This window comes from Mesoplodon mirus (genome assembly GCF_964341445.2).
Source record: "Mesoplodon mirus genome assembly, chromosome: 3".
NCBI lineage: Eukaryota > Metazoa > Chordata > Mammalia > Artiodactyla > Ziphiidae > Mesoplodon > Mesoplodon mirus.
This window is the reverse complement of record NC_138978.1, coordinates 115,159,413-115,182,401: the sequence shown is the minus strand read 5'-3', so window position 1 is coordinate 115,182,401 and position 22,989 is coordinate 115,159,413. Positions and strand designations below refer to the sequence as shown.

General features: G+C 42.8%; 1 protein-coding gene across 3 annotated transcripts; it reads right to left on the bottom strand.

Moving 5' to 3' along the window:
• Window positions 1-7,915: 7,915 nt before the first annotated feature.
• Window positions 7,916-21,251, bottom strand: MRPS21 (mitochondrial ribosomal protein S21). 3 transcript variants are annotated; one of them, XM_082616487.1, is made up of 3 exons: window positions 21,181-21,251; window positions 20,628-20,742; window positions 7,916-8,492 (listed from the first exon to the last, which is right to left on the bottom strand). In XM_082616487.1, exons 2-3 carry the CDS (start codon window positions 20,708-20,710, stop codon window positions 8,312-8,314), a joined length of 264 nt encoding a protein of 87 aa, XP_082472613.1. In that variant the 5' UTR covers window positions 20,711-20,742; window positions 21,181-21,251; the 3' UTR covers window positions 7,916-8,311. The 3 variants fall into 3 exon arrangements, with proteins under 3 accessions (XP_082472613.1, XP_082472615.1, XP_082472614.1); XM_082616489.1 differs by having other exon boundaries at window positions 21,171-21,192; XM_082616488.1 differs by lacking the exon at window positions 21,181-21,251 and adding an exon at window positions 20,959-21,164.
• Window positions 21,252-22,989: the final 1,738 nt, after the last annotated feature.

The following is a 22,989-nucleotide window of genomic DNA, read 5'->3' as shown; positions in this document are numbered from 1 at the left end:
CCCCATTTTGTAGTCTGGTGGAACACATTTCAAGTGCTTCTTGTACATGTGTCTCCCTCGGTAAGACCCCGTATAAAACTAAGCTCACAACTCTGTTGTACATTTTTCTTTCAGTTGACAGTTATGCAGGCCAATAATCTCAGTCATCCTCAACCCCTCTGTTTTTCTCCAGCCAATCAGCAAGTTCCATTGGCCCTACTTTCAGAATATATACAGAAACCATCTGCTTCTCACCACCCTACACTACTATCACCTTTATGCTTGGATTATTTTAGTAGTCTTACTGCTTTCTCTTGCTTCCACCTTGTCCTCATTTAGTCTAGTTTCATCACAGTAGCCATCATGATCATGTTAACACATCAGAAAGATTATATCACTTCCCTGCTCAAAACTATCCACTGGCCTTACATAGCACTCAGAGCAAAATGCCCTATAAGATCTGCCCCACTCCATTATCTCTGTGATCTCACCTACTACTCTTTCCTTCACTCATTCACCTCCAGGATCTTACCCTTTGTTGTTCCTTGAACATGCCAAGCATAATTTCACCTCAAGGCCTTTGCACTTGTTGCTTTCTGCCTGAATTGCTCTTCATCCAGATATGTGCATGGTTTGCTCTCTCGCTCCTTCAGATTTTTATTCAAAATTAACCTCAGAGAAGTCTTCCCCAGCCACCCTATTTAATTCTGAAGTCTGCTTGGCACAGTTAACTATCGCATTTTTTTTTCCTTTTTCCTTTTTCCTTTTTCCATAGTACTTATCACCACTTATGCTACTGGTACTAGGTAATTTTCTTATATTTATTGCTTATCATCGGACTCCCTCTGCTAGAATGTCAACTCCATAAAGGTAGGAATCATTGTTCATTGATATATCTTAAATGCCTACAATACCACCTGGCACAATTAAATATTTGTTGAATTAAAGAACAGATCTTTTTTTAGCAGTGGCTCTTACAGGCCTCAGAACCTGCTGAAGTCTGGTGTCCTAAAGAATGGAAATTCCTGGGAATTCCCTGGCAGTGCATGGTTGACTCCATGCTTCCACTGCATGGGGTGCAGTTTCGATCCCTGGTCCAGGAACTGAGACCAGGGAACAGAGATCCTGCATGCCACAAGATGCGGCCAAAAAAAAAAAAAAAAAAAGAATATGGGGGAGATGCTTGGCGACTACATAAATGTCATGTTTCTCATCAAATTTTCACCTACTAATTTTAGCATTCATTGATGACCTTGCCTGAAACAATAATAAGGCGATTGCAAAAAAAAAAAAAAAAAAAAAAGAATGGAAATTCGTTACAGACAGGAATTGTGTTACATTGTATCCCCAGGACCTAGGATAGTGCCAGGCATAGTAAGGGCTCAATGTTTTTCTCATTCTACCAATAAGCCTGTATTTTTCCCTTTCTTCAAAATGAGGCTTTAAACCTACTTTTATTTTATTTATTTATTTATTTATTTATTTTGTGGTACGCGGGCCTCTCACTGTTGTGGCCTCTCCCGTTGCGGAGCACAGGCTCCGGATGCGCAGGCTCCGGACGCACAGGCTCAGCGGCCATGGCTCACGGGCCCAGCCGCTCTGCGGCATGTGGATCTTCCCGGACCGGGGCACGAACCCGTGTCCCCTGCATCGGCAGGCAGACTCTCAACCACTGCGCCACCAGGGAAGCCCTAAACCTACTTTTAAATACCCTTTTAACCAGTGTTTCTGAAAAGCATTGTGTGTGGGTGAAGTATAGTTTGGAAAAAGCATGCCCCCAAATTGACACAATTTTATACATGGAAAATTTTTTTAAAAAGAGTTATTTCCAGATTACAAATGACAGAAATGAAAACCCTAAGATGTTTTCTTAGATAGTAGGTTCACTGGAAAAATGCAGTTATTCTCTAGGGAGGTTATTAGAATTTCCCAGGGAGCACCAGATTTTTGTATTTAAAGTCTGGTTTTTAATAAGCTTGAGAAGTATGTACCAAAATCTACCTTCCCTGATGGTGCAGCATGAAACAATGAATAAATCCTGGCTTTGAGTAGCAAACTGAGGGTACTTCTTGCTCAACTAATTCATGCCTCAGTTTCCTCATTGTATCTACAGCACCTAAAACCAATGTCTCACATAAGTAGTCACTCCAAAAAGTCTGTTGAATGGGTTAATGAGTTCCAACTCTGCAGAGTTGTAAATTTAGTTTCAGTGCTTTTAACTACCTGGATTCAATTCCCCATAGGGATTTTCTTTTTTTTTTCCTTTTTTTTAGGAACTGATTTTATTTCCAATATTTGGAATCAGACGGGTTTAATCTTAGTCTCTCAGTTACTAGCTGTGATTCTGTGATTCCTTCAGGTAATAAATTTTTCTGAGGTTGTTTCCCCAATTATAAAATGAGAACAAGTCTCTACTTTAAAAGAATATTGTGAGGATTAAATGTAACTTATAAAACATATTTAGGGACTTCCCTGGTGGCGCAGTGACTGAGAATCCGCCTACCAATGCAGCGGACACAAGTTCGAGCCCTGGTCCGGGAAGATCCCACATGCCGTGGAGCAACTAAGCCCGTGCGCCACAACTACTAAGCCCGCGCGCTTAGAGCCCGTGCTCCACAACAAGAGAAGCCACTGCAATGAGAAGCCCGCGCACTGCAACGAAGAATAGCCCCCGCTCGCCACGACTAGAGAAAGCCCATGTGCAGCAACGAAGACCCAGCGCAGCCAAAAATAAAATAGATTAAAAAAAACCAACAGAAAACAAAACGTATTTAGTGTGACACTGGCATGAGGATGGACATACAGATCAACAGAATAGATTAGACAGCCCAGAAGTAAACCTCACACATACTGTCAGTTGTTGTTTTGTTTTTTTGGCTGCATTGGGTCCTTGTTGCTGCACGTGGTCTTAACGTCCTTTAAGTCTTAAAGGACTTAACTACACATTTCTCCAAAGAAGATATACAGGTGGCCAAAAAGCACATGAAAAGATGCTCAACATCATTAGTCATTAGGGAAATAAAAATCTAAACCACAAGGAGATACCACCTCACATCCATTAGGTTGGTTACTATCAAAAAACCCAGACAATAACAAGGGTTGACAAGGATATGGAGAAACTGGAACCCTCCACACTGTTAGTGGGAATGTAACATGGTGCAACCACTATGGAAAAATGCATGGTGGTTTCTCAAAAAACAGAATTACTCTATAATCCAGCAATTCTCCTTCTGGGTATATACCCTAAGAACTAAAAGTAGGGTCTCAAAGAGATACTTGTACATCCATGTTCATAGCAGCATTATTCACATTAGTGAAAAGGTGGAAGCAACCCAAGTGTTTAATGACAGATGAATGAATAAACAAAATGTGGCATATATATATATATATACACATACATATATATATACACACATGTATACATATATATATACACAATGGAATATTTTTCCTCCATAAAAAGGAATGAATTTCTGATACATGGTACAACATAGATAAACCTTGAAAATATGCTAAGTGAAATAAGCCAGACACAGAAGGGAAAATATTGTATGATCCCACTTATATGAAGTATCTAGAATAGACAAATAGAATAGACAAATACCAGGGGCTATGGGGAGGCAGGGGGTGCAGGGTGGGAAATTATTGCTTAATGATTAGTTTATTTCAGGTGATGAAAAAGTTTTGGAAATAGATAGTGGTAATAGTTACATAACACTCAACTGTACATTTAAAAATGGTTAAAATGATAAACTTCATGTTATATATATATTTTAAAAATATTTATTTATGCATTTGGCTGTGCTGGGTCTTAGTTGCAGCACGTGGGATCTTCACTGCCGTGTGCAGGATCTTCGTGGTGGCATGTGGGATCTTACATGAAGCATGCAGGATCTTTAGTTGCGGCATGTGGGATCTTTACTTGCGGCATGCAGGATCAAGCTCCCTGACCAGGGATCGAACCCGGGCCCCCTGCACTGGGAGTGAGGAGTTTTTTTTTTGTTTTTTTAAAAAATAAATTTATTTATTTATATTTTTGGCTGCGTTGGATCTTCGTTGCTGTGCGAGGGCTTTCTCCATTTGCGGCAAATAGGGGCTACTGTTTCATTGCGGTGCGCAGGCTTCTCATTGCATGGCCTCTCTTGTTGCGGAGCTCGGGCTCTAGGTGCACGGGCTTCAGTAGTTGTGGCACGCAGGCTCAGTAGCTGTGGCTCGTGGGCTCTAGAGCGCAGGCTCAGTAGTTGTGGTGCACGGGCTTAGTTGCTCTGCGGCATGTGGGATCTTCCCGGACAAGGGCTCGAACCCGTGTCCCCTGCATTGGCAGGCAGATTCTTAACCACTGTGCCACCAGGGAAGCCTGAGTGAGGAGTCTTAACGACTGGACCACCAGGGAAGTCCCTGAATCTAGATCTTTTTGACTATGTGAAAAACTATGCATATAAGGTAGCTGGCACATACTAGAAGCTCCAATCTTTTCCTTCAACTACCTACATTTAATACAGTCTGAAGTAATTGTCCCCTACATATGAACGAGTTCTGTTCCAGGAGCACGTTCGTAAGTCCAGTTTGTTCGTAAGTCCAACAAAGTTAGCCTAGGTACCCAACTAACACAATCAGCTATATAGTACTGTACTGTGATAGGTTTATAATACGTTTCACACAAGTAATATGTACATAAAACACAAAAAATAAAACTTTTTTTTTTTTTTTTTGCAGTACGTGGGCCTCTCACCGTTGTGACCTCTCCTGTTGCGGAGCACAGGCTCCAGACGTGCAGGTTCAGCGGCCATGGCTCACGGGCCCAGCTGCTCCACGGCATGCAGGATCCTCCCGGACCAGGGCACGAACCCGCGTCTCCTGAATCGGCAGGCAGACTCTCAACCACTGCGCCACCAGGGAAGCCCAAAACATTTTTAGTCTTACAGTACAGTACCTTGAAAAGTACAGTAGTACAGTACAACAGCTGGCACACAGGGGCTGGCACGCACAGTCACATCTTTGAAAGTTTGCAACTTGAAGGTTTGTATGTAGGGGACTTACTGTATACAGTGAGTAGTTATTCCTTAGTATTTTCGGTTAACATATAGGCAAACTTATTTTGTACTTAGTGCACTCTGAAAACTTTAAAGTACAACGTCAAAGTTACTCAACAGAGTCCAATTTTAAAGGGGTACCTGTTTCCAGAGTACTAAACATGCCTGACAGAGGTAATCCAGTGGACATCTAAGAGATGTCATAGGTGCCTAAGATCAAGGTAGGAGGTATTGTATCTATTGCCCTGTAACTGTGTAAATACTAAAGCACCCCTCTCCTGAAGGTGATGCAGGAATAAAAAGATTAGGGCAGGGCTTCCCTGGTGGCGCAGTGGTGGAGAGTCCGCCTGCCAATGCAGGGGACACGGGTTTGTGCCCCGGTCCGGGAAGATCCCACATGCCGCGAAGCGGCTGGGCCCGTGAGCCACGGCCGCTGAGCCTGCGCATCCGGAGCCTGTGCTCCGCAACGGGAGAGGCCACAACAGTGAGAGGCCCGCGTACTGCAAAAAAAAAAAAAAAAAAAAAGATTAGGGCAATCCCCACTCATTAAATGACCATGAGGTATCTTCTAGTTTCCCAGAGCAGGGAGTGGAAGGTCTTTCTTCCTTTCATGACAGCACAAGCTGATTGGGACCTCACCCAGCCAGCTACCCCCTTCTCACACACGAGGCCTTTTCAACTGGCTACCTGCTGCAACCCATCATTGTTCACTGCTCCAGGGAACATGGACAGTGGTCAGGACTGGAGATTAGGACAAGCAGGGGATAATTTCAGAGACGAATTCCAGACCTTAGCCACCCCTTAGTATTTTGGAGAAGACAGAAGCAACTTTAGCCTCAGAGAAAAGCTGCCACATAACAGGGAGAAATGCTGCCAAGTAACAGACCTAGTTCTGCTATCACAAACATACCCTACCATTTTGGCAGAAGCCAGGTCTTTATTCTTTAGCAACAGCAATCGGCAACAGGTGATACCATGCTGTGGCTCAAAATCATTCAAAAGTAATGTACTGAAGACCAAATTCAGAGATTGAAAGGTGACTCAGAAGTATCAATGTCTAATTTGTTAACTTATTAAAATGAGGTTGTACAAAAGTAACAGAGTTGAAAACAGTCTGTATACAGAATCTCTCAAACTACAATGTAAGTTTCTAGAGGGCAAAGACCAGATCTTCTATTTATAAGCTGTTTCTATGTAGTGCCCAATAATATGCTTTATTCACCATGGGCCTTATTCCTGATGAGTGGAAGAAAGATAATCAAGCCCTGAGAAACAAGGAACACTGGTTCCATCATATCTGCTGTTTAATCAGTAAGTATGGTTATTGTGAAAGAGAGAAAAAGACACTGAAGACAGAATTAAGACCAGAAGAAATCTGAAGCCACGCTACTGTACCACAAGGGGGCAATATTTGAGCACTAGTAATCTGGAGAGATAGGCGGCTTGGCAGTTGGCTCTGTTTACTTTTTTTTTTAACATCTTTATTGGAGTATAATTGCTTTACAATGGTGTGTTAGTTTCTGCTTTTTAACAAAGTGAATCAGTTATACATTGTTTACTTCCTTTTTTAACACTATGCTGAGTGGGCTCCACTCAGGGTAAGGAGAGGTGGGCTAGCCACTTCCACTTAGCCTCTGCACTCTCCTACAGGGGTTGGCACCAACTCTTCTTATACTAGCAGGCATGGCTGTTAGGGGACCAAGATCAGAGGAAACACAGCAGTAGAGGACGCAGAGCACCTGGTCTTCCCACAGTGGTCAGATGCCCCAGCTGTCAAGAGTCCCATGCCCAGGAGTGCCTGTTGAGGAGAGGCAAGGGTGGTAGTTGGGACCTCCACCTGGAATCTTTTGAGTACTATAGGGCAATGGTTCTCCAATTTTAGCCTGCATCAGAATCACCTGCAGGGCTTGTTAAACTAGATTGCCGGGCTTCAACCTCAATTTCCAATTCAGAAGGTCTAAAGCAGGGTCCCAAATTTTGCATTTCTAGCAATTTCTCAGGTGATGCTACTGATCTGAAGATCACACTTTTTTTTTTTTTTTTTTTGCATTACGCGGGCCTTTCACTGTTGTGGCCTCTCCCGTTGCGGAGCACAGGCTCTGGACGCGCAGGCCCAGCGGCCATGGCTCACGGGCCCAGCCGCTCCGCGGCATGTGGGATCCTCCCGGACAGGGGCACGAACCCGCGTCCCCTGCATCGGCAGGCGGACTCTCAACCACTGCGCCACCAGGGAAGCCCCTGAAGATCACACTTTGAGAACCACTGCTGTAGGTATTTCTGGCTCTGTGCCCTTCTTTCTCTTAACACTCCCCCATTCTCTCTTTCCTATCATCCATCTACTGCTTTCTTTTCCACCAACCCTCCACTAGCCTCCTTTAGGAAAACCACAGGAAAGACAAAACAGGGGTGAATGTTAGACTGTCATAAGGATTCCTTTGGGGAAGGGTTTCAGCTCTCTACCCTGGTTGATGGGTGTTTCAGAAGTAGAATTTATTCCAAATATATACACGTTTCCTCTTCCTTTTACCTAATAGTTGGAAGGCAGTTCAGTAAAGAGGAATAGATCCTTTTCCAATAATAAAATCTTGCTTTGGGTTTCATAAAAATTAGACATGGTAGACATACTCCACTACATTTTAAAGAATTTCCCACTTCAGACTACTTTTTAAAAAATTACAATAAAATATAGGGACTTCCCTGGTGGTCCAGCAGCTAAGGCTCCAAGCTCCCAATGTAGAGGGCCCCGATTCGATCCCTGGTCAGGGAACTAGATCCCTCATGCCACAATTAAAGATTCCGCAGGCGGCAACAAAGATCCTGTGTGCTGCAACTAAGACCTGGCGCAGCCAAATAAATAAATAAATAAATATATTTTTAAAAATTACAGTAAAATATACAGAACATAAAATTTACCATTTTAATCATTTAAGTGTACAGTTCAGTGGCATTAAGCACATTCACGTTATGTAAGTATCACCACTATCCACCTCCAGAACTTTTTCATCTTCCCAAACTGAAACTTTGCTCTCATTAGACAATAATTTCCCATTCCCCTCCTCCCAACACCAGCCCTTGGCAACCACCATTCTACTCCCAGACTACTTTTGGACTCGGTTTCTCTTTGACTAATACAAGAAAGTGTCCATTGCTGACTAGTGGGATTGCTTCTATATGTGCAAGCCTTCTTGCATATATGTGAGTTTATTGTAAGAAAGGTAAGAGAAAATGGGGTGGGAGAAAGAAAAGAGGTGAAGACAGCTGGATAAGGATTTTCACATGGTGTCTCCTATCCACAGGCCTCAGCAGCCCTGCCATGGATCCGCCCGATTCTTTCGCATCAAGAAGTTGATCTTGCGAGCCATTTCCATGTTGTAGATTCGCCGGCAGGTTTCATAGCTTTCCCTCTGTCGCCGGCGGCAAGGCTTCTCGTAGTATCGCCGTCGCTTTATGTCCTCGATGAGCCCATCCATGGTAAGGATTCTGTATAAAGACAGGCAATGAAGTTAGAGGCTTAGGCTCATTATTGTTCTTTTCCAGTTTCACAATGATCAGAAGTCAATCGACCAACTAACTGGTGTCTGTAAAAATGGTGTGAAATAGTGACAATACAGCATTAACTGCCAACATATAGAGGCCAGGAACCAAACAGTAATATGTGGGGAAATAAAAAGGCAATTAATTATATAGTCCTTGTTCTTGGGGAGTTTACAGTCACGCTCATGTTCTCAACCTTTTTTTTTTTTTCCTACCACAACACACCTGAGGGATATGGCACAGTCCCAAAAGAACAGTGGCTCCCTATGGCAGTGAGTCTCAACCAAGGGGCCATTACAGAATTTTCAAATGGGGTAAGTCATTTGCAATAGGAAAAAATAACTAGGGGTGATCCCTATGTGGTCCTTAGTGGAGAATGTAGTTCCACCCCTACTGTGTTTAAGAGCTGATGCAGCTGAAGTCTGTAAGTCTGAGAAATATCGGGGCCCACTTAATACAGGGAAAGAAGAGGCCCTTATCACACCAGTGATACAAATGGGAGCATTAAAATAACAGCCTCAACCATGATTTTTCCATGTACCACATGCTCCAACCACACTGCTTTACTGACTACTCCCTGAACACATATTAATATGAAGTCCTTACTCACGCTGCTTCCTCAGCCTAGAATGCCATCCCCAACCCCTAGCTGCCAACCTTCTGAGATTTTCCACATCTTTTTGATGCTAAATCCAGATGCCATCTCTCCAAAAAAGCTTTCTCATCTTAGAGAAAATAATTTATTTTGTTGTATACCTATTTAGAGATTATTTCATTTTGCCATTCTGTTAGTTATTTATACAAATATCTCCCTCACTAGACTAATAATCCCTGAAGTCAGAAACCATATTTTATTAATCTTAATTTAGTTCAATTTGTTTTTTTCCTGCCCACCTAATTCCTTACAACACAGTTTCTCTTGGATTCATAACATGCTTAACTCAAACTAATCTCTTTGTTCTCACTGAGCCAAGAGGACACGGGGGTTTATTCTATAACCTACCTTATCCCTGGGCTCCTGAGAGCTCTGGCTCCAATCTGCAACTTGTCTCTCCCTCTCAACCCGTCATCAGTTGGTCCTGAGGAGGTCTGGAGGCACCTGCTGCTACTGCCCTCCATCCTGGCACTGTTTACATGACCCCATTCCTGCCTGCCCTTTCCTTTCATTACATGTAAAAAGTAAGTCAAAAACACAATTGGAGGTAGGGAAGTTGAGACATGGCTATTATAACTGGAAGGGGGACAGCAGAAGGAAATAAAAATAAGAGAAACTACCAGCTACTTCTGCTCAGTGGGAAACCCTATTTATTGCTGGTATGTTATACCAAAAGCCCAAGATAACAATAATAGATTGAACATGTACTTGAAAAGATTTGAGCTTTGGGTACATTACAAATGTGAACAGACATGGGAACCACTGTCCTTTGGGATCCTCTCCTAGGCTCCTGCTGATTTGTAAGATCAGTTTGTCTAGGTTTTAGTGGCAGGGAGATGGGAGGCAAGGGAATTGTTGCCAACTCCCAGAAGTGGGAGGGGTTGATAATTCAGGTTCTGTTGAAAACACAGTCATGCCCAGAAGTCATGTGGATCCAACACTAGAGTTGTACAATAGAAAAGCAGGGGGGCTTCCCTGGTGGCGCAGTGGTTGAGAGTCCGCCTGCCGATGCAGGGCACACGGGTTCGTGCCCCGGTCCGGGAGGATCCCACATGCCGCAGAGCGGCTGGGCCCGTGAGCCATGGCCGCTGGGCCTGTGCGTCCGGAGCCTGTGCTCCGCAACGGGAGAGGCCACAACAGTGAGAAGCCCGCGTACTGCAAAAACAAAACAAAACAAAACAAAACAAAATAAAACAAAAGGAAAAGAAAAGCAGGGCACCAGGGGACTTCCCTGGTGGCACAGTGGTTAAGAATCTACCTGCCGGGCTTCCCTGGTGGCGCAGTGGTTGAGAGTCCGCCTGCCGATGCAGGGGACACGGGTTCGTGCCCCGGTCCGGGAAGATCCCACATGCCGCGGAGCGGCTAGGACCGTGAGCCATGGCTGCTGGGCCTGCGCGTCCGGAGCCTGTGCTCCGCAACGGGAGAGGCCACAACAGTGAGAGGCCCACGTACCGCAAAAAAACAAATAAATAAATAAAATAAATAAAATAAAAAAATAAACTACAATAAGGGTCATATAATTTACATTAAAAAAAAAAAAAAAAGAATCTACCTGCCAATGCAGGGGACACAGGTTCAATCTTTGGTCCAGGAAGATCCCACATACCATGGAGCAACTAAGCCCCGTGTGCCACAACTACTGAAGCCTGTGCTCTGTAGGACCCACGTGCCACAACTACTGAGCCCACATGCTGCAACTACTGAAACCCACGCGCCTAGAGCCCGTGCTCCACGAGAAGCCACCACCATGAGAAGCCACCGCAATGAGAAGCCCACACACCGCAATAAAGAGTAGCCCCCACTCACCGCAACTAGAGAAAGCCTATGCGCAGCAACGAAGACCCAAAGCAGCCAAACAAAAGCAGGGTGCCAAAGACTCAGTATCTTGGCCTACAAAAGGGTCTCCATTGCTGGCTTTCTTACTAATTTACCCTTAACTGTTGGTATCCCTCCAGATTCTGACTGTAAACCACCTCCTTTTTGGTTCTACATGATTCCCTTAAACTTTACCATGGGCTTCAACCCTGTGCACAATGGAATCATTTCCCGAAGAGCCTTTAAAAAGTATTCATGCCTCGGTCCCATTCCTCAGAGATTCTGATTTAATTGGTCTCCAGTGGGGTTATACATTGGGTATATTTTAAAACACCTCTCAGGTAATTCTAATGTAGAGCCACACTTGAGAATGGACCCAGACACTGGTTGACTCTTAAATCATTATCTCAAGCCCCAATCTTATCTTAGAACTAGACTGATGTTTCCAATTGCCTTAAACCCCACAAAAACCAATTTTATTATCTCCTCCTAAAATTCATTCTTCCTCCTCTGTACTCTCTCTGCTAATGGCATCACCAGTTAGTCAAGCTAAAAATCTCACCATGTTCCTGGAGTAGGCCTTCTCCTTTACTTCCTACGCTCACATTTACAATATCCTATACATTCTATAACCTGAAATAGTTCTTAGATCTTTTCCTTCTCTCCTTTCCCTGTGGCTACAGCTCTAATTATGGTCCTTATACCTGTACTGAAATAATCATCTAACTGGTCATTTAATCAATAAGTATTTATGGAATCCCAACTCTGTACCAGACACTGTGTTAAATGCTGAGGATAGAAAACAAACTTAGGCATAGTTCCCTACCCTTGCAGTCTAGTAGAGAAGACAATTATGTAAGAATTACAATAGAATGTGATAGATGCAAAGATAAGGGAAGCACACAGGAGAGGTATATAATCTGGACTTGATAAGAAGGTGGTTATGAAAGCTTCCTAAAGGATACCTTATTTGAATTGTGAAGGGTAAACAGGTTGCCCTATTTCCATTCTCCTTCCCTACACCAATTATTGTCCTAAAACGTAAATCAGATTGTGGAACTTCCCTGGTGGCGCAGTGGTTAAGAACCTGCCTGCCAATGCAGGGGACACGGGTTCGAGCCCTGGTCCTGGAAGATCCCACATGCCACGGAGCAACTAAGCCTGTGCGCCACAACTACAGAGCCTGTGCTCTAGAGCCCATGAGCCACAACTACTGATCCCGCATGCTGCAACTACTGAAGCCCGTGTGCTTAGAGCCTGTGCAACAAGAGAAGCCACTGCAATAAGAAGCCTGCACACCACAACGAAGAGCAGCCCCCGCTCGCCGCAACTAGAGAAAGCCTGCACGCAGCAACGAAGACCCAATGCAGCCAAAAATAAATAAATAAAATAAATAAATTTATAAAAAATAAATCAGATTGTGTACTCTGATGTTAAAAAATCTTTCCCAATAAACAAAATAGTCTAAGCCAGTGGTTCCCAAACTTCTTTGCACATTAGAATCACTTGGGGATCTTTTAAAAATTCCAGTTAAGTCACAAGTGGGGAGGGACACAGGCAGGGTTTGTTAAGTTCCCTAGGTAATTGCAATGTGCAGATAAATTTGGGAACCACTAGTCTAAGCTCAAAGTCCTAAACAATTGAGCTTCACCCTCTCTCTCTCTAGCTTTATCTTTAATAACTTGCCCGAAAAAGCCTATGTCTAGTCATATTGAACTAGGTGTTTCCCAAACACACTACACATCTATTTTTTACATTTGTTCATGATGTTCTCTGAGAATATGATTCCTTTCTTTTTCTGTTTTATTAAAGGCTATTTATTCTTCAAAGGCCCAGATCAATGGGTAATGACTTTTGTAAACTGGTCCAGGAGAAATTAATCACTCCTTCTCTGTTCCCAACGCACAGTGGTTCTCAAACTTTGAGACTCATGCAACAGTCACCTGGAAAACTTGTTAAAACACTGACTGCTGTGCCACCTCGTTTCTGATTCCATAGGTCTAGGGTGGGGCCCACGAATCTGCATTTCTAACAAGTTCCCAAGTGATTTTGCTGCTAATGGTCCAGGGAGAACCAATGCCACAGTACACTTTTAAAGCACTGATCAGACAGTATTATATTTAGCCATGTTTGGTTTTTTAGTTTTTAAAATCTCCCTTACGGGGTTGTGTGTTTTCTAAGGTTAGAGATTAAGTCTTTCATTTTTGCATTTAATATAGTACTTGGCAAAAGAGCAAATATCAGTAAATGTATGACAAAAATGAATCCTCTTGGTGACTGACAAATGTCCACAGCTCAAGGGATTAAGTTACTTTCTAACAGACACAGTTCTTGGGAATATTAGCTCAGAAGGCCTCAATATTACCTTTACTAAAATGGCACATTAGACTTTAGATAGCATTTTCATATCCATGATCCTAATCATTATCCCATGAAACTGATTAAGCAGGTAATGTCATCCTTTTTTTTTTTGGCCGCACCATGTGGCATGCGGGATCTTACCACTGGACCACCAGGGGAGTTCCCGTCATCTCTTTACAGATTAGAAAACTGAAGTTTAGAGAGGCTGACCTGCCCAAGATCACAAAATGGAGCTAGCAGTAGAATTCAGGTCTTTAGTGCAGTGCTCTGTAATAGCACTCTGCTTCTCAAGCAAAAACCACTGAGGTTTGAAAGACAAACTATTGCGGTGCCCATGGGCAAAGCGAAAAATGAGGGAGGAAAGAGCTGGGCCAGGCTCCTTAATTAGAGTAAAAAGATGCAAGCCAAGAAGACATGGCACACTAAGGGAAAGGAATTGATCCAAACAATTAAGTATTTATTTCTGTCTAGACCTTGTTTACTGCTATTTAATGAAGGCCACTTTTTGGACTAGAGACTAGTATATTAGAGAAAAAACAGAAAAAAAAAAAAAGTGCCTGAAGGGAAAGACTGGAAATATAAAAAGGGCAAGGAGACTGGATTTGAGGAGAGACTATGAAAAGAACAGAGACCCTAGATATGACTTCACCTAGGAAGAAGAGCCTACCGGAATGACAAAGACAGTTTAAAGTAGTATGAAAGAAAACAGCAAAAGGAGGAGGAGTTTAGAAACATACTCAGGTATCCTACTGGAGTTTCAAAAGGGTTCTGAAACAGAAGTGATCATCTTACCAAGTAAATGCCTGTGTGGTCAGGCAGAAAAGAAAGACAAGAAAAAAGTACCAAAGGAATGTTAGAGGAGGTGAAAAAAGTGAAAAGATCGGTGGCCCCCAACATAATGATGGGGTTGCTAAATGGTGTTCCTTGGATGGTTCTATTTCCAAGACACAAACCAAATAAATTCCAAGGTGCCAGGTGAGGATTTCCTTCCTTACCTTGCACTTTCTAGGTATCCTGAAAAAGCACAGATCATCTTCAAATGTTCCAGAATCCCTAAAGTAGAAGCATCTACTCAACTCATTTCTAATAAAGGATGTAGGAAGTGTTTTGTAGAACTCATGAAGTAAATAGGGTGTTACTAATGATGCTTCTGATTTCACAGGTAGTTCAAGTCAACCAAGAGGTTTAGAGTAAACAGATCAGCCTGGAGTTTGGGCGCCTGGCAACCTAACATTTAAGGAGAACTCAGCTGCCAGTTCAACAGATTATGTAAAAGGAGCTGAGCTGCCTGGGCTGGGGAATTTGGGGGTGGCAGACTCACATGTCAGTGTAGCCAGCCTACATCAGGATCAACATGTACACAGAAGGACTCAATGGGCCCAGAAGCTCACCTACCAGGAATAAAAGGGTTCAACTGGGCATGCTTCCAGTGTGCTTGCCTTTCTTTACTTGGGCGCCAGCCAATCATGCAGGGCTTCCTAACGACCCCCACTCTCCATCTCTTCATCCCAGGGTACCAGTGAGGGCCCTTGGTTATATAATAAGCATTTTGTGGTGGTCTCACTGTGCAGACACATAGGCTGTTTCCTTTGTAAGACTACATCTGTGCTCCAAACATGCTAAAGCTTTAACCACCTCCCTCTCCTCTCATTTGCTCTCATACCTATTGTTGTAATTAGACCGCAGAACATGCAACTTATTTTTAAACTACCAACTATCAGAAAGCTGAGAGAAACGAGGAGAAGCCTGGGATTTAAGAGAGAGATACAGAAAAGGCAGCCAGAGGACATTACGGAAAACCAGAGGAAAAGAAGTAAAGTGTCAGAAAATACTGTGTTTGGATGGACTTGGAAGGCATTATGCTTAAGTGAAATAAGTCATACAGAGAAAGACAAATACTGTATAATCTCACTTATATGTGGCATCTGAAAAATACAATAAACTAGTGAAAATAACAAAAAGAAGCAGACCCACAGATATAGAGAACAAACTAGTGGTTACCAGTGGGGAGAGGGTAGGGGAGGGGCAATATAGGGGTAGAGGATTAAGAAGTACAAACTATTAGGTATAAAATAAGTTACAAGAGGAATTCCCTGGCAGTCCAGTGGTTAGGACTCACCACTTTCAATGCCAGGGCCCGGGTTTGATCCCTGGTCAGGAAACTAAGGTCCCCAAAGCTGCACGGCACAGCCAAATAAATAAATAAATAAGCTACAAGAATATATTGTACAACATGGGGAATATAGCCAATATTTTACACTAACTATAAATGGAGTATAACCTTTAAAAAATTGTGAATCACTATATTGTACACCTGTAACTTATATAATATTATACAGTAACTATACTTCAATACAAGAAAAAAAAGGGCTTCCCCGGTGGCTCAGTGGTTAAGAATCCGCCTGCCAATGCAGGGCACACGGGTTCGAGCCCTGGTCCAGGAAGATCCCACATGCTGCAGAGCAACTAAGCCCGTGCGCCACAACTACCGAGCCTGTGCTCTAGAGCCAGTGAGCCACAACTACTGAGCCTGCGTGCCACAACTACTGAAGCCTGCGCGCCTAGAGCCCGTGCTCCGCAACAAGAGAAGCCACTGCAATGAAAGCCCGTGCACCACAATGAAGAGTAGCCCCCGCTCCCCGCAACTAGAGAAAGCCCACACGCAGCAACGAAGACCCATGCAGCCAAAAATAAATAAAATAAATAAATTTATTTTAAAAAAGAAAGAAAGAAAGAAAGAAAATACTGTGTTTACTGTGTTTGACAGACTGACAGATAGGAAGGCTGGGACACTCCAGAATCAACCTGCTCACGTTTGGATGCTTAAAAGTCCTTGCCTATTCTAAGAACAAAATATTTGTTCACTTTTTTCTCCTGAGGCTAAAATACAATTTAAGGATATATATCTAACACTCCAAGATAAAAAGGAACATAAGTGCAGCTTCCTAAAGAATAAATCTACATTGACAAAATACACATCCTCCCCAAAGATTATAAAAACCACTGCCATAATACTTGCTCCAAGCTGGCTTCTTCCAACCATGCACTTCTTGCACTGTTTTCCTAGATAACCTTAGTCACAAAGTTCGAATTTTCCAAATTCATAAGGAAGCCTAGAACGAGATCATCACACCTCAGGCCCTGAGTGTCTGGGACCAGAATGTCTTCATTTTTTTTTCTGCCTAACCGTGCCTCTCCTTTCTGATCAAATTCTTTTCTTTTTCAGCAGTGTAAATTGTTTTTCCCCCCAGATCTATTCCTATGTTGGTGTTTTAATCCCTGAAGTGAGGAAAAAGTAATACCACATTTCTTACCTAGGATACTTGATAGAATGCCAAGGGTACTATCCAAAGACAAAAATCTCTGGATAAATTCAATGCATCTGCCTGGAGGACCAACTTTAACTAGAGTGGAGATGGGGGTGCTAGCCCTAAAACAAATGTAAAGACAACAAATAAAAATCACCTAAAATTTTAATTAAAAAAAGAGAGATTAAAAAAAGAAATTCCATGTTTGCTTGTGGTGGAAGAACCCCTTATAGTTCCTTCACTCTCCTCTCCTGTTAAGTATACTTTAGTGGAAAGGTTTGACAAACACTAAACTTAGGGAGTGACAGAAGATAAAGGAACATTTATATTCATTAAGTAGACATTATTGAGAGCTTTCGATGCACTTTGGTAAATGCAAGGAATATACAAATGAAAAAGCATAGGTCTCTACCCTTAAGACTATTAAAATCCTAGCTGAATATTAAAATCTCATGAGACATTGTAAAAAATGCTGCTGGTCAGACGCCACCACCGAGAGATTGATTTAGTCTCAGGTTGGGCCCTAACATCACGAGGGTTTTTGTTTTTTGTTTTAAATAAAGATTCCCCCAGGAGATTGGCAGCAGGGTCAAAAACCACATAGCGTTACACTGACCAGTTTCCTGCTGCTTCTGACTAAAATCAGCATTTCTACCCAGGAAAAAAGTATGCATAAACTGCAATTCACCTATAAAAAGAGAATCTTAAAAGTATGGGGCTCTTGTTTAACAAAAAGGAGGAAGGAGGGAAGAAGAAAGGAAAGAAGGAAGAAATCAACTTAGAGATATTTGAAAACAGATTCTTAGGAACAAGAAGGTATGAGATAGTACTAGGCCAGGCCAGATGACAGAAGGTATCCAAACACACCTCACCTTCTGTCATTTATTTCTTTTTTTCTCACCTACACCCACTCCACACCTGGGATCAGGAAAGATTTTCAGATAAAATGAAGAAAAAAAAAAAAGAAAAAGAAAAAACAGGAAAAGCAAAACCCTCATGTTGCTTAAATTGCTAAATTAGGATTTCATAAGAGGCGGAGATACAGAGATTTGTTTCCAGGCTAATTAGAACAATCACAGGCAAAAAAATAGAAGAGTCTTCTCTCAGAAGGTGAATTGGCCTTATGCTTTCTGCAGATGTGGCATCAATAGAGAGATGATCAACTCCTTTAGGCAGGAAGTTAGAAATATTTTGTTTTTCAGGTTTTAAATTTTTGTAAGTGGAAATGGGGGATGAGGGAGCAGTGCATACAGAGGGAATAAATGCTGTTATTTCAAAATGAGATTAGCATTAGCATATAGAGAAGAAGCCTTGGTTGGAAAGTATCAGCATGTATAGGAAAAGTCATTCCAATACCAGTAGCCAACTAGAGCCTCAGGACAAAATAAAGCTAAATGATTTTCTCATTTTTTCACCTCCGGGCCACCTTGAGCATAACTTGATGATCAGGGAGCATAAGAGAAAAAACAGTTAAAGCAAACTGCCAATCTCTCAAAACAAATGAATAAACAAATCACCCACAAAGTAAAACCAAAAGGGTAAAAACTCCCTTACAGTTACTTCCAAATTATAACAGCTAACACATAATGCCTACTATGTGCCAAGCACTGTCCTAAGCAATTTATTTATATTACTAACTTAATCCTCACATCAACCCTATGAGGTGGGCACTATTATTAGTTCCATTTTACTGAAGAAACTGAGGCAGAGACATTAAGTAGCTATCACAGATTATGAGGCCAATAAATGGCGCAGCAGGGATCTGAACCAGTCAGTTGGCTCTGCTCTAAACCACTAAGTTATGCTGCCTCGTTTATGTGAGAAAACTTTTTAGGCCTGGCTTTGGTCAAAAGTATTAAAGCTGTAGCTACTTTCTTTCTTTCTTTCTTTGGCCTTGTGGCCATGCTGCGCAGCATGTGGGATCTTAGTTCACGCCCCCACCCCCAATCGTGCCCCCTGCAGTGGAAGGGCAGAGTCCTAACCACTGGACTGCCAGGGCATTCCCTGTAGCTACTTTCTTGATACAATTGTAAGAAATGGTTCAATAAATAATGCTGCACAAATTATTTTTTGGTTCTTCATCAGAGTAGTTAATTTCCTAAAAACAAAATTCTTGCTTTTGTGTTATTTGTTCTTTAAGAATAAAAGAGGTGAGGGAAGCTAAAGCTGAGCCTTTGGAAATTTGTTTTACCATCAGGTTAACAGCTGCCCTTTGACATCCCTTAACAATACAAACATCACAGTCACCCTAGTTAGAAGACCCATCAAAATCCACCAAAATAAATCATACAGAAAAAAACCTGGGATTCCCTGGCGGTCCAGTGGTTTGGGACTCTGCGCTTGCACTGCAGGGGGCCCAGGTTCGATCCCTGGTCGGGGAACTAAGATCCTGCAAGCTGCACTGCACAACCAAAAAACAAACAAACAAAAAACTTACAGGAAGAGGTCAGAAGAAGGGTGAGGTAATCTACAAGACTTCCATTCCCCGAATTCAGCATTTCATCTCACTAGCTAATTCACTTCAGAGTCTGTAAAGACATTCACTTGGTGCTTCCAGTATAGGGGCAGAGAAAGATCATTAGACATCTCAACCCTCCCTCAGACATGCCACTTAAAGGTCTGAAGCAGTAGGGAATGAGCAGCAATACAAAAACATGAAATAGGATTATCTTACTGCCCTGTAACTGATTATCTTTACTTTCAACGCAAGTGAAAATGCAGAGAGAACAGCTTCTGCCCAAGGATATGACTGGCATGCACAGTCACTGAAAGAAGTAAAGAGGCTGACCCAAGACCAGATCCTTTTAAAAGACATACAAATCATCCTCAGCCTGCAACTGCTTCTCAATTACATAGCTTCTGACAGCATCTTTGTCCTCATTTATTATGGTCTTTTGCCATCCAGCCCTCCACATCTAGAACTCTTTGCTTGGACAAGAATTGGTTCTCTTTCATTTACCTTCTCAGTCCCCAAGAACCCCACCTATATTTAAACCCAATCAAATAAGGATTCTTAACTGAAGAGTCACTGCCATAGGTCTCTCCATTTCCAGAGAAACTAGTCAGTAATGCAGTAACAGAGCAAAGAACACTGCACTAGAAAAATGTGATTTATGCTTCTTTCCACCATTCAACAATTGTAGCCCAAGGAATATAACTTAATCTCCCTAGGCTTCTCTTACTTCTGACATAAAGCTACCACCTTAGTGGCCTTAAGGCAGAGGACCAGCTCATATATTAACATCTCTTTCATATAATTATTTGATAATTCAACTCAACAAGCATTTGTTTCTCCAAACTCTGCTTCACTGGGGAGAAAATAATAAGTGAAAGTCAAAATCCTTACAACTAGTGATAAGGGAAGCTTAAGGAACTATTTTCTTGAGAAACCACAACTGTGAGGCGTTTTTTATTAGAGTCATTCTACATCTCTTACCCTAGCATTCAAAACTTTTCAATAACAGCTCCTCCACTCCAGCCAGTTCATTTCCATCTTGTTTTTGCTTGTGTTGTTAACCTTTCTCTGAACCTGTAACACTTTTCTATCTCTTGCTTGCTTCTCTAAGATCCCAAATCTGAGTTCATCTTTTCCATTAGCCTTGTCCCACACCAATCCCTCACTCAGCTTTCTATATATCATGTACTATGTTTTCGCTTACTAGCAATTTTATAACTTAATTTTCCCTTTGGGCTCTTTTTAAAGTCTTGGATAGAATTCAGGTTCATTATCAAAGGAATGACTGCTGATAAGTAAGCCTCACAGTTAGGTTTGGGAAAGAATTTCATTTTTAATATAGTAAATTGAGGGTCTGAGAAGTTTCAAGGCTGTGAACACCTGGGCTGGCACTGGTGTGAGACAACCTACGACAGGGGAAGTGAGAGAATAACCACCGCACTTCTCAAGAGTTGGTCTAGGCATGATTCTGGTCCCTAACCAGTTACCTGTTTAGGGTCCTGTATGCACCTTCCACATTCCCTTCCTGTACCATCACAGTCCTGGCAATGAACTTCAGATGTTTTGCCATGACCTTGGATTTAAGTCTGCAGTCTGCAGGACCTAAAGTATGACGGAGAAAGGGGCAGTAAAGTATAGAGACCACCTAATAAAGAGAAACACAACAGAATACACAACGACGTAGCTTATTCAGGGCCCGGAAATGCAACGGGCTCTGGAACATGCGCGACAGGGGCACGTGCAAGTCCTCATATCCTAGAAAGTATACGCGACTTGTTATCAAGATTCGCCCGATCTCTTTGCCAATACAAACCCTACCATAGGGAAGAAGACAGACGGTAGCAGGCGTCCCCACGGAGATTTATCTGGCCGGTCACGGGAGACCGGGACGCGCCGCAGGCGCCCCCTGTCCCTCCCAATTACCGCTTCTCGTCCCGAGACGGTTTGGGGTGGGAGCCGGGAACAGAGTCTCTCCGTGCTTGGAAGCGGGGAATCGCGAGAACCGCGCCCTCCCGCCACACCCGCCTCACTTTATCCTACCCCAGCACAACGTCCTCACCGCTCAGCGACCAGCGATCTGGAAGCCCAACCCGACCGGAAGCGGAAGTTGCGTATCTCCAGCGCCGCGCGAAGACAATGAGGCTGAAAGGGAAATGAAGCTACGTGGAAACCATGGCAACCGTCCTTCTGGCCGGGGTTGGCTGTTTCTCTAATCCTCCCCCACCACCGCCAACCCCCGGGCCTGGACTTAACACCTGACAAAGCAAAATGCTTGTTTCCCTAAATTCCGCCCTAAACAGATTCCTCGCTTTCTCGTGGAGTCGCCGTCCTTCGGCATCAGAGGTCAGCCCGATTCCGTACCTCTTAATCCTATAAAATCTTTTTTTAAAATTGAAGTATAGTTGATTTAAAATGTGGTGCCAATCTCTGCTGTAATCCTATTAAACCTTAAATAGATATTTAATCCATTTCTTTTTCTGGAAGGAAAATAAGAAAAATAGGCGAAGCTTCCTGAGCATGCTTCCTGTTTTCGCCAAGGACAGATTCCTTGAGATCTGCTCTCCGGATGGAAAAGAGCTTTACCCCCTCATCTGCCTGAAAACTAAGGGAAAAAAATGAAATGAACATACTATCATATTCCTATAACATCACCTTCTCAGACATTTCACTAAATAAAGTGAAATCACTGAAGAAAGAATTGGGAGGGACTTCCCTGGTGGCGCAGTGGTTAAGAATCCGCCTGCTAATGCAGGGAACACGGGTTTGAGCCCTGGTCTGGGAATATCCCACATGCCGCGGAGCAACTAAGCCCGCGCCTAGAGCCGGTGCTCTGCAACAAGAGAAGCCACCACAATGAGAAGCCCGTGCCCCACATCAAAGAGTAGCCCCCACTCGCCTCAACTAGCGAAAGCCTGCGAGCAGCAACGAAGATCCAACGCAGACAAAAATATAAATCAAAAAAAAAAAAAGAATTGGGAAACACCTGCAGGATTTGGAATCAAAGACCCTTTTATGTCAGCTTCTATCCCATTTGTCTCCTAGTGACACTTAGTATAAATAACTCCTTTTTTATTTCTTCCTCACTGTGGAAACAGCTTTCCTTTTATTTTATTCGTATGTTACTTCTACATATATATCATTTTATGGTTATTCACATATGTTCGGATCTACTGGAAAACAGTAGGGAAAGGCACAGAAGAAAGTGGGTCCTAACCAGGTACTTGTGTAATAAGGTTCTTTGGTTACCTCCCCTAAAACACAGAGGCACATACACACACACAGATGCATCCTCATCAATTATGCTAATAGAACTCACACAAAAACTGAAGCTTTGGACTTCCCTGGTGGCGCAGTGGTTGAGAATCCACCTGCCAATGCAGGGGACACGGGTTCGAGCCTTGGTCTGGGAAGATGCCACACGCCGTGGAGCAACTAAGCCCGTGCACCACAACTACTGAGCCTGCACTCTAGAGCGTGCGAGCCACAACCACTGAGCCCGCGTGCCTAGGGCCCGAGCTCTGCAACAAGAGAAGCCACCACAATGAGAAGCCTGCGCACTGCAAGGAAGAGTAGCCCCCCCAACTAGAGAAAGCCTGCGCACAGCAACGAAGACCCAATGCAGCCAAAAATAAATAAATAAAAATAAATTTAAAAATTTATTAAAAAAAATCTAAAAACAAAAAAACAAAAAACCCCCTGAAGCCTGCTTTAGAGTAAGCCAGGTTCAAAGTACCAAAACAGAGCTAGACTGGGACATGATTATGCTTATCAACAAACTTTTATTGAATGCCTACTTTGTGTCATGCCACTGACTCTTGGACTACCAATGACAGTAAGTAGCCATAAAAA

Coding starts and splice junctions, on each gene's coding strand:
- MRPS21 (XM_082616487.1), bottom strand. CDS start 20,710: ATGGCAAAACATCTGAAGTTCATTGCCAGGACTGTGATGGTACAGGAA. Junction 8,493..20,627: donor GCATACAGGACCCTAAACAG/GTAACTGGTTAG, acceptor GTCTTTATACAG/AATCCTTACCATGGATGGGC.